This window comes from Stegodyphus dumicola, chromosome 10, assembly GCF_044657685.1.
Source record: "Stegodyphus dumicola isolate Sdum_Otavi_A_Nest chromosome 10, ASM4465768v1".
In the NCBI taxonomy this organism is placed as follows: domain Eukaryota; kingdom Metazoa; phylum Arthropoda; class Arachnida; order Araneae; family Eresidae; genus Stegodyphus; species Stegodyphus dumicola.
In genome coordinates, this window is record NC_140777.1 from 32949189 (window position 1) to 32961723 (window position 12535).

Sequence of the window (12535 nt, forward strand, 5' to 3'; positions counted from 1 at the left end):
AAAATAGATAATAATCTGCTCAGACTTGTAATATGAGGAGCATTATGATTTATAAATTGCTGTGCTATATATAAATTAGGATGGCCTTAATAAAATATACCTGTTATTTCTAGACTATTTTTGGTTAGGTTCTAAGCAAAATTAAAATGTGTAAGAAACAACTGATGACAATTAGACTATTTCTAAACTATTTTTGGCTAGGTTGTAAGCAAAATTAAATATGAAAACAACTGACAGCAATTTGTTATTTATTTATCTTGGTGAGATAACTTCATTTTCTCTGGCACTGTATTACAGTTTTTAATGCTTTTTTGAATGAATCAAAGAAAAGTAGTCAAATTAGTCAATAGCTTTTTCATAAAATAACTCGACTTATTTACTCCCAGCTCCATTTTGCTGAGATAAGTATTTTAATGAACCCAAACAAGAATAGAAGGACAGTATACATGGAGAATGAAAATAGATTAATTCTGTTCTTTTATGAATCATGATATTTACATTAATTCTAATGGTGCTTCCTATAATTTAGTTATGTATTTTGTTATGTCCTCTTCTTGTTTCAATATTATCAGCACTATTATTTAGCTTGTATTCTGGAAAATTTAAAAAATAAAAAAAAAAAAAAAAAAAAAAAAAAAAAGATCCTGTCTTGTGTTTAATATTACGAAGATGAAAAGTCAAAATCTCAGTAACTACTTAATTTAAAGAAACAAAAATTATCTTTGTTATTTAAAATGTTTTTAATAAATATAACTTATAATAATTTTTAATTAATAAATATAATTCATAGAACCACTTTAATAGCAAAATATTGAACTAAAAGCTATAAACTTGTATTCCTTACATTCATGAGTTACAAATTTAAATTTTTCAATAATCTGATTGAACTTAAATATATGATAATTATGAACTTCTCAGAGAAAACTTTTGTCTACTTAAAAAAACGGAAGAATTCTTTTGAGAAAAGACTTAACAGACATGGAAGATGGGCTAAAATTTGTATTTAATGAAAGAACCAGCAACAGATTAATTTGAAGGTATTCACATTCACACTAGTGTCCAAGTGTTATTTTTAACAAGACTGTTCATTTCACTGTCCATTGCCTCTTTCCAATGTCCAGCTTCACTGCATGTTGTCGCCTCCTCAAAGTTACCTGGAACTGTAGCATCACAAAAATTTGCACTAACACAGTAGTACCCGAATTCTTCATGAAATCGAACTGGTGGTTTGATTTGCCTTCTTGGTCTCATTCCACTTTTTGTTTCATCTTCATTTATCACACTGTCCTTGGAGTTAACATTACTCGATTCACACGACACTTCTTGAGGTTCATTCTTCTTATTTGTATCATCATTCTTATCTTCATCATCACAACCTACACACATTATGTCTTCTTCAATAATATCAACATGTCTGGCAACTATTATTCTGTTATTCATCAAAACTCTATATCCAACTTCTGTATACCCAAGTAAAATTCCAAATTCAGCTTTTTTATTCCACTTCGACTTTCTCTTTTCTTCTGGTATTCTTACATACACTCTACTTCCATATAATTTCAGTTCATTAGTAGATGGTTTCCTATTGAAAAATATTTCATATGGTGTCTTCTTTACAATAGTATTTGTTAATGTCCTGTTTTTCAAATAAGCAGCAGCTTTAATTACTTCAGGCCAGTAACGTCTGTCAACTTTTGCTTCGGCTAAAAGACATCTTGCCATATCCATTATAGTTCTGTTGTAACGCTCAGCAGTACCATTTAATTCGTGTACATATGGTGGGCATGACTTTATCTTGAAACCTTTTCCTCTTGCAAATTTGTATATCTTGCTATTCATATATTCACTACCATTATCACATCTTAGTTCTTTGATAGTCTTCCCTGTTAAATTTTGAATTTCATTTACATATTCAATTAAGCAATCAGAGACTTCATCCTTAGATTTGATACAATAAATTTTTGCCAACTTGCTATAATCATCAATAAAACTCACAAAGTATTTCTCACCATTACATCCACTTGTTCTGTGAGGTCCATTTACATCTGTATGTATAATCTCCAGAATATCTTCTGCTTTTCTTCTATTATTCTTGAATGGTAAATTGTGCATTTTATTTTCAATACATATGGCACACTTCATATATTCGGTTTCTATTTCTTTAGGGATTCCTTTTAATAGCTGATCTTTGCACATAATATCCAGATATTTAAAATTTACATGTCCAAATGAACGGTGCAATTTTTCTTTTAACGTTAACTTACTGTTGGTCAAATTTGCAAATATTTTACTATTTTTAACATAAATCTTTACTTTATATAATCTTTCTTCTTTCTTTGCTACTGCTACTAATGAACCATTGACATCATATATTTTAGAAAACTTTTCTTTTGAAACTATTTTATGATTATCAGTAATTTTCGAATAACTTAATAAATTTGCTTTCATTTCTTTTACATAAAATACATTCTTCAATGTTACAATAGATTCAGAGTTATATACAGGAAAAGAAACTATTATATTGCCAACCTTTGTAGCTTTCAAAATCCTTCCGTCACCGACTTTCACTTGAATAGGATCCTTCAAAGTGACTTGCTCTTTGAAATATTCATCACTGTTTATAATGTGGTCTGTGCATCCGCTATCCAGTAACCAATCAATTTCATTTTTATTCATCACAGTATTTGCACTGGAACTTGTCATGTTACTTTCCATAACAGTGGTGTGAAAACTATTGCCTTGATGAGTGTTTATTCTCTGATTAGAATATGCTCCCTGTTCACGATGTCCACTAAAAGCACGACTACATACTCGATTGTTTGAAGAACTTCGACCGCGATAATTAGTGGAGCCATTACAAAGATAGTTCCTTTGATGGACAAGCCAACAATTCTTTTTAATGTGACCAGGTTTTCCACAGTTATAACAGACATTCCCTTGTGAGCCCAATTTGCTTGTTTCAATTTTGAACGCATTTGATTTTTCTGCTGGTACATCATTTTTCTCTTCAAGTAATTTTGATTTGATTTTGCTCTTTAGGTAATCGACTGTTCTGTCCTTCTCTGGTAATACATCTATTAAGTCACCAATGTGACTGTAATTTGAAGGTAATGCTCTTAGCATATAGTTCAATTTTTCTTGTTCTGTCACGGTGGCGCCGGCATGTTTCAGTTCGTTCACATACTTCTCAAAATCATCGAAAAATATATTTACATCAGGATAATTTTTCAGTTTAACACATTCTAAGTTATTTCAACAAACAATTTGTAGAGATGTTGAAGTTTTTAAATACATTGCATCAAATTTCGTAATTATATCAAATGCAGTCTCACACTCGTGAATATATTCCAATTGCTTGTTTGTTATGGCGCCGTAAATGTAATTTGTAGCTTGGATATCCTTTTCTTCCCATTTTTCCACGTCATCATTTTCACTGACTTTTCGCTGAACCACATCTTTACACTTTTTAAATTGAAGAAATTTCATCATACGCACTTTCCAATTAAAATAGTCCGAACCATCAAATAGCGGTATTCCGATATCGCTGCTTCTTGTACATGCCATTTTTACGCTAGTACCGGTAACTTTTAAAACAAATTATAACTACTAAATTCTTCATTCATATTCACAAACCACGAGAACTGCTACCATGTTAAATAAATCGATGTCACATGAAGAAGCAAGTCGAAAAATAAGAAACTTATCTTTTCACATTTTTTATTGAAACTTAACAACACGTGCACAACATTACATCGGCATCCATAGCTCGCACACAGAGAAGAGAACTTGGTGTTGCCAATATGGCAAAGATAAATGTACCAAACTAACATCTTTCTAAGTCTTCAAGACATAGCCTGGTGTGCAAAATTTTAAGACAGGCAACATTGAATGTAACGTCATGCAGAAATGTTCTGCATCAACGATCCCCAAGATGTGAAAAGTAGGCAAAACCAGAAAAACAGGGAATCAAAAGGATAAAATGGCACTTTATTGAAAAGGTATCACTGAACACAACTAGAGAGAAGACAGAAACTTTTATACGGCAGGTGGCTGGCCAGAAAAATCCAGTCTTAATAAGGAATTACAACACTCCTGACTGCAATGTAGGACTTGCAGTGTCTGTTCATGCTGAGGACCATGTTGTCAAAGAGCTGTTTAAGCTTCACAGCCCATTCCTCCTATATTGCCAATTTTAGCTGTGCTATCATTGCATGCGGCTGATGATGTGCTGTCAAGCATCCCACACGTGTTCATTGAGATTTAAGTCCAGGGGGCTTGCAGGTCAATCCATGTGAAGAATATCTTCTTTCTGCAAGAGCTCTGCCACAGCTACTGTGCAATGAGGTGCAGGGCTTAATTTCAAGAATTAGAAGTACCGGAGCCCCATAGAAGACCTTCAGGAAAGAGGAACAAGAATAAATAAAGAATAAGATGATTAATAAAATCATTAACAATTAAAGAAGTTAAATAATTCATTATTAAAATAATTAAATAATTAAAATTTAATAAAATGCAGAGAGATAAATTAGAATTTAATAAGCAATTTTCAGTATAATTTTATTAGTAAAAATAAAGTTTTCAAGATCAAATTTCTACCGAAATTATTGTTCAGTTACATAAAAGAAGTTCTTATTTAGGGCTCCGGTGCACTCTGGCTAAAATTTTAAATTATCCCCAAAATTAAGAAGTACCTGAGCCAGGCTCCTGTGGGCTCCGGCGCAATTTAAGCCCTGATGAGGTGTATAATTTTCGTCCATGAAGAAGAAGTTCAGATCTGCTAAACAGGAGCACGTGAGGTAAAAGAACCTTAGTGCAATAGCAGACATCAGTGACCGAACTTCCTTGGAAAATGTGAAGGTCAGTAAGGCTGCCAAGAATGACACCACCCCAAACGTGAACTCCGACACCTCCAAAACAGTCCCTTTCAATGATGTTGGAGGGTTGATTGCATGTTCTCTTCTGTCTCCAGATGTGTATATGTCTAGTGTCACTTGTCAGACTAAATTAGCTCTCATACAAAAAGAGCACTTGATCTTGCTCCTGTTATGTCCATTTCATGTGTTCCTGGCACCACAGAAATCAGCCTTTCTGATGAGCAGGTATTAATACTACACATTGTACTAATCATCATGCACTAAAACTATGTTTGTGAAGCCTCCTGGTCATAGGAAAATGTGATGTTGGAAGTTCAGTAGTCTGCTACATGTGCCTTGTGATTTCTTCCATTGTCTTCCACTTGTTTCTTCTCACTTTTAGGAAAACATACTTGTCCTACGAGTCTGCTGTCAATCCTCTGCCGCCGTTTTTGCTCATGAATGGCTAATGCTGAATCCTCAGACACTGTTCCTGCCATTTGAAATGTTCTCCAAGCTCACAAAATGATATTGTGAGTGATCTTGAACTTCTTGGTCAAACTTGTAACATTTAATTGTCTTCTGACTTCTCAATGACGTGACATTAGGTAAAGTCATCCACAGGATATTTCCTGGATTGCTTGTTGGCCATATCATGTGGTAGTAGCAATTCAATATCATTGAAATCACTGTACACTGCAGGGGGAAGGAACAGCTCTATATCTTCCGTTCTTCTGGGCCGATTGACGAAATTCAAATTGCACTTTTCATATCTCGAAAGCGCGACTTAGGATACATATTATATTTATATATAGCTTTGTTCTAATATAGGTATTTTGATCTGCAACTCAAATTATGCCTAGATATTAAATTTTGTAATTTTTGGTGAGAAATTCATGGAGAAATTTAAAGATTTATGTTGGTACATTTTTTTTCAGTTTGCGCCAAGAATAATTTACTTGGCGAACATCTTAATTTATAGCAACCTATTTTCCTTTCCTTTCTTTCATTGATTACAAGCAGAAAAAAGGTCATATTTCATACTTTCAAATAATTTTCAGAAAGTGTGTAAACCACATTTGGCATTATTATCGTTTATAACAAATATGCCAAATTTCAAAATGCGCCAATATGTAAATTCACATATATCTTAAGAAAAATGGAATAAAAACTCTGATTTTTGGCAGGTATGCTTAGAATTTAAGATTCATCAAATTTAAGATGATGGTAAAAATTTTGTAGGTTATAAATCAAAATTTTTTCAAAATATTTATAAAAATGATTTAAAAATACAAATTTTAAAAATTAATCATAAAAATTGTGCGAATTTTATTTGGATTAAGCCTAAATTTTGAATTCTGTAAGTAGAAATCAAGTAAGTGTAAAGAGAAATTAATAGATAAATATCAAATTCAATTAACATTAAGGAGCTAAAATTTTAAGGGCTAATTTTTTATAAACTACTAGTACGATTTTTACAAAACTTGGCAGTTCGGCATAATTTGAGCCATAGAATTGAAATATGGGAAAAAATTGCCATGTTGTTTCAGAAAAAGTCCAATTTTGTGTCGAAATACCTGTATTAGAACAATTGTATATATAAATCTAATACATATTCTAAGTCCCGCTTTTGAGACATTAAAATGCAAGTTGAAGTTCATCAATCGGCCCAGTAGAACGAGAATAGAATGTATAGAACTGCCTCATTATTATTATTATTATTTGCACAGTGTACATTGTGCAATAGCTTTCACTGGATTGCTGAGTGTACTTCACCTGTGTGCTTTATATCCTTCTGACATTCCTCCGTGTACATCACATGTCATATATATGCATGTCCCGGTACCATGTCTATCTCCTAGTCTTTTTTTTTCTTTTTGTTGTTTTCCTCTCTTCCATTACATGATCTGTGGTTTCCATGATCAGGCAGGTTCTATAAGTCGACTTGGCTGTCTCTTCTTTTTGAATGATATTAGAAGAAAAGGCCTATAGGCATTTATTAATTTTTTTTTTTGTTTTTTCTTTGCTTAATTCTTTTTGTTGTCTTGATTTCATCCATGTGTGTGCATTTTTAACTATTTGTATCATTGTAACACATTACTGAAATAAGTGGATGGAATTTCTCTGTAAAGAATAGACAAGAGAGTTAGGGGAATTTACCTCATTATATACCTTTCAAAAGAAATATGTGTTATCTAGTAGTCAGTTTCATGTTTATATTAAACTTCATAAATAAAATTTGTATTAATGACAGATTTTTCTCAATTGTTTTAACTTCTTTTAATTTTGTATTCACAGAAATAATATATCATCTTGCAAAATGTTTTTTGGCTCTTTTGTTACAAAATCAGAGCAAATTTCTTCCTTCAAATTGTTTTGACACTAGATTTGTCTGAGCTGCGGGTAAATTGCTACTGTATTAGCTGAGCTTCAGAAACATAATCTTCGTTTTAATATGATTTGTTATTATCTTGAGTGAAGTGAGCATCCTTGTAGATTTATCTTTAGGAAACAATAATGATTTTAAACTGTTTTGTTATTAAATTCATTTTTCCTATTTTTTGACAATGCTTACCAGGGAAGCTATATATAAGACTCCAAAAATAAATAAAAATCATGTCTAAATATTTACATTGGTTTAAAATTTGTGGAACATCTTTTGAAATATTTCATGTAAATTAACAGAAATTTTGTGTTTTTTAATTATACCTGCTGCAATTTAAAGAAATTTTGGACATCTGCAATGTATGATTTTATCAGTTGCTTTTATCTGGATTTACTTTTTATGCATTTTACAAGATTAAAAGTTACAAATGTATCTTTATATGCATGAAGAGTATATTTTGATTGACATATATTGACATGCTTGTTTCAAAATGCAAATTATGTAGAAGTCATATTTGTGTATAAAATGTTAATGTAATTATTTATTAATCTAAATTACAATTTAAAATTTCTTTCTTTTTATTTTTTATTTATTACTAAAAAGTATTTCAAATTTTTGAAGATGATTGTTATTAATAAAAAAGAATAGTTTTCTGTTTTGCTGGTGCAAATCTCACCAAGCAGAATTTATTGGCGACAACACACAGTATACACATAAAAAATGTTAACAAATGTTAGTTCTAAGAATTTTTTCTTTTGATGGCGTAAACATTTTAGTATCGATTAAAATTTTGTAAAAAGACAGTAAATAAAGACAATAATTTAAGAATTTACAATTCTTTCATGGTACAACATCTTGATTTGCTGGTTTATATCATGTGACCCCAATCTCACGTAAACTACGCTACAAAAATATAATTCTCTCAGTAATTATCTACATTAATTTCAAGTTAAATCTTAATGTGGAATACAAGTTTAAATGCAAGAATTATTTTAATTCATACGAATAGCTTACTCAGAAATTATGTTAAACCGCAGTGCTTTACTTCCTAATGCATTCTCATTATAATTGATGAATTTAACCCTAGACTTTGCCTTTTCTATATTTTCGCCTTCGGATGAGCTGTGTGATTGCACCCTAATTGACTTAATTACTGAGAATGGTTTTATGGCATAAAATTGAACTATCTAGTAAAAATTCTATATAATTGTATCCAGAATTGAAAGAGACAATCAATTTGATAAGAAATGGCTGCAGCTTGTTTTGAAAATTGAGGCGTAAAAGGTTACCAGCGAGTATATTAAGTTTGGCATTGGTTGTACCATTTTTGGGGACTTTATCGCTTGTGCCGGCAAATTGGAAAAGTATCTAAAAAATCATTTAGCCTGACTTCCCACATCCTTAGTAACTAACAGGTAGTTGAGCTTCTTCTTCTTCTTTTTTTTTTTTTTTTGTATTATCTCTTGATAGGGCATTTTTAGTATGTTGAGGATTACCTCTATAATTTTTGTGGCAATCTCATTGTTGAAACTTGGGGGTTTCCTAACATTTTTATTTCTTACATTCTAACTTCTTCAAACAGATCTAATTTGTCAGCAAGTGAGGTGGGTTGTTCCACTCACTCATTTATCCAAACAGTGGTTTATATAATCTGGAGGGTCTTTCTTCTTAATCTGATCTTCCAGTATCATATTATTTAATTGTAAAGACGTTATGACTTTTGATTCTTCAAGCCACCCGTTAAAATAATAAGTCAAAATTCCTGTTAATTTACATGAAAGAAAAACCCAGAAAACCCAAGTATTTTAGGATTGTTCTTATGTTGGGTAAACAGTTGTTCTCAGCACTCAATTTGACGTACTTTCAGGGAATTTCTTTAATTTTCTGATATAATCTGAGCATCATCAGAAGATTCCTTAGCAATTATTGTTGCAAAGTCTGTTGGCAGAAGATGAACATTATCCATTTTGAAACAGCTACCTTTAGAAGGGTTTATTGTCTCTCAAACAAGTCCAAAAATAAACTCATATCGGCTGTTTAAGGATCAACATTAAGAATTAACTTGTTCAGGTCTAACTTGAGCATTTATGCATCTGCAGAATAAGATACTGTTTCAGACTCTGCTCTACTATCAGTAGATAGCAAGTTAAATTTTTCCAATTCAAACAGCCATTCATTTTCTTTCTCTCAGCATGTGATTCTATTTCCATTTCCTTGCTACCATTTAAGATTTGGTTCAAACATTCTTTTGTAAACTCTACATCATACATGGAACTAGTGATTATAGCATTATTTATGTCAGGAATTCTAACATTTTCCTCTATCACTATATCTATTGTTCCTGCTAATTCAATTAAATCCTTTTTCTTCCATTTGGCTTAGTATGCCATTCTTAAATGAAAGTTGATAAATTTTCTCAAAATGTACACCAACATAATAACTCATTTTACACCACTTTCCTTGGACTTTGAACCATTCTCAGACTATAAACTATTGTAGAATACTTTAAGTAATTTGCATTGGTGCAAAATATAGCAACTTGAGACTATATATAGATATTTCTATACCTTTTCTGTTGTTCTGTTCTCTTTTCCTCCACCCCCAAAAAACTAAGCTGTTTATTATGTATTTAGCATATTTGACATTTACTTTAATTGCTTCATATTGAAATTTATATAGAACAAAATATTTGAGTTTTATACAAAAATTCATTCAAATATTATTTTATAAAATTGCCAATGTAGCGGATGCTAGCACAAAATTTCTCATTTAAATTTCAACAATACTTCAAAATTTATCTGTGAATATTAAAAGAACTGATAGGCAACAGAATTCATACAATGTGATTAGGTTGATCACATTTCATATAAAAGAATTCAAATTCAACAGAATATTTAATTGCTTTTTTTTTTTTTCGTACGATTAATATTTGGTGCTTCTGTTATATTTTCTTCCAAGATATTTTGTGCAGCATTTTCTCCTGTAATTTTTTTTCATTTAATAATGTAGTAAAGCCATAAAATATTAATTAAAAAGTTTTCCATTCTTTATTGTATTCTTCATGCCAAACACTAATTATTGACCTTCCATTTGTAGGAATGGATATGTAAATTTGAAAAACCAAATACATCTCCAAATTCTCTATCACCAAGTACAACTGTTTTAAGTCCTTATGTAAAGTTTGGATGTCTTTCTGCTAGAACATTTTATTTCAAGATAAGAGAAGTATACATGAAGAGCAAGGTAAGTTTAATTTTCCTCATTTATTAGAGCAGCATCTAATTTTAATCGATAATTGAGGATATTGAGAATCTGGTTATTATAATTATAAGTTATTATAAGGATATTGATAATTGAGGATCTGGTTTTAATCGTTTCTGTATTTTTTAGTTTACTTGTTGATCATAAATAATTCATTCAATTAATTTTTTTTTTTTTTTTTTTTAATTCTCTTACTTCTTAGTTGAAAGACGCAGTAGAGTCATTCAATAAAATTCTTGAAACTGTGTATAGAAATAGATAATTATCAAATTAATTCCTATTACATTTTCTTAAAACACTTATCCTTATACCAAATGTAGCTTCTTGGCCTTTCAATCTAATTCTTAAATTCTGATTTCATTATTCCTTTGGAATACTGTCCCTGAATTCCTTATAGATCAGCATATCATGAGAGCCAAATCTTTGTCCAAGAATACTTTCCATGACATAAGAAATCATATGGAGTTAAATCTGGTTGTTCAGGGAAGATGACCAAGAACTCGAACCTCTGAATTCCTTAGAACTGAAGAATATGTACACTGTCGGGGGGGGGGAGGCGCAATTCTATATCTCCTGTTCTACTGGGCCAATTGAGGAAATTCAAATTGCTTTTTTCATGTCTCAAAAGTGCAACTTAGGATATATATTAGATTTCTATATAGCATCATTCTAACATAGGTATTTTAACACGAAATCAGACTTTTCTTGAAATGACAAGCCAATTTTTTTTCCAGATTTCAGTTCTATGACTCAAATTATGCCTAAATATTAAATTTTGTAAAATTTGGTATGAAATTTATAAAGAAATTCATTATTTTGGCATATTTTTTTCTGTTTTTGTAAAGAATAATTTACTTGGCGAACTTCTTAATTTATAGCAATCTATTTTCCTCTTCTTTTTTTCATCGTAAATGAGTGGGGAAAAAAAGATAATCCTTCATACTTTCAAATAATTTTAACAAAGTGCGTATTATCGTTTGGCGTTATTATCGCCCCCCCAAAAGGATGCCATATTTTAAAATGCTCCAATATGTAAATTCATGTATATCTTAGAAAAGTTTGTCGAAAAATTTCTAATTTTTTGCAGGTGTGCCTAGAAATATATCTTCTTTAAGAAGATGTTAAAAATTTTATAGTTTATAATACAAAATTTTTTTCAAAAAATTTATAAAAAATATTTAAAAATACAAATTTTAATAATAAATAATAAAAAATGTGCAAATTACATCTGGATTAAGCCTAAATTTCGAATTCTAGAAGAATCAATCAAGTAAGTTTAATAAAAAAGGTGATATTAATAAATCTATATCAGATTAAATTAACTTTGAGGAGCTAAAATTTCGAGAGCTAATTTTTTAAAAATTACTTGTGCGATTTTTACAGAAACTTAATTTGAGTCATAGAATCAAAATATGGAAAAATTTTGGCATGTCATTTCAGAAAAGCTCCGATTTTTGTGTCAAAATACCTATATTAGAACAACGCTATATATAAATCTAATACATATCCTAAGTTGTGCTTTCGAGGCATGAAAAATACAATTTGAGTTTCTTCAATTGGCCCAGTAGAATGGAAGATATAGAATTGTCCCCCCTTTTTTTTTGCACAGTGTACTTTTAAAAGAGCTGTTGCATTGACATAATGCTATGATCATCTAATTTTGGTTTTTCTAATTACATTAGACAAGTATTTTGGGACATAACATTTGACAACTGCTGCTTTTTGGATATCCTAGCATCACTGTTTTAATATGTCCAGTTTTAGGGAAGAAACAGCATACTGTTTTCTTCCTGACATTTCGTCTTTTCGTGATCTTGGTAAGAGAACCTTCACTAACAAAAATATGTATAGCAGGATTAAGCATTTGGTTTAGGGATAGTATTGATATAGCCTAGATAAATAGAAATTTAGTGATTACAAAACTTACATCAAGTTTTTCATGAAGTATATTTTTTCTAGCCAACCCAGTATTTAGAGAGCCTTAAATCTGAGCATGAGTTATATGATTCGCTTCTTTTAATATCTGTTCAAGTGT

The 12535-nt window shown here is 30.7% G+C and overlaps 1 protein-coding gene across 1 annotated transcript in view; it reads left to right on the forward strand.

The window, feature by feature from the left end:
• The window catches only part of LOC118190929 (cryptochrome-1-like), an 81128-nt gene that overhangs the window by 30462 nt on the left and 38131 nt on the right, over nucleotides 1-12535 (forward strand). Inside the window, exon 6 of the mRNA XM_035361728.2 lies at nucleotides 10336-10482. Within this exon, the coding sequence (XP_035217619.2) occupies nucleotides 10336-10482 (147 nt within the window). The remainder of the gene's footprint in view (nucleotides 1-10335; nucleotides 10483-12535) is intronic.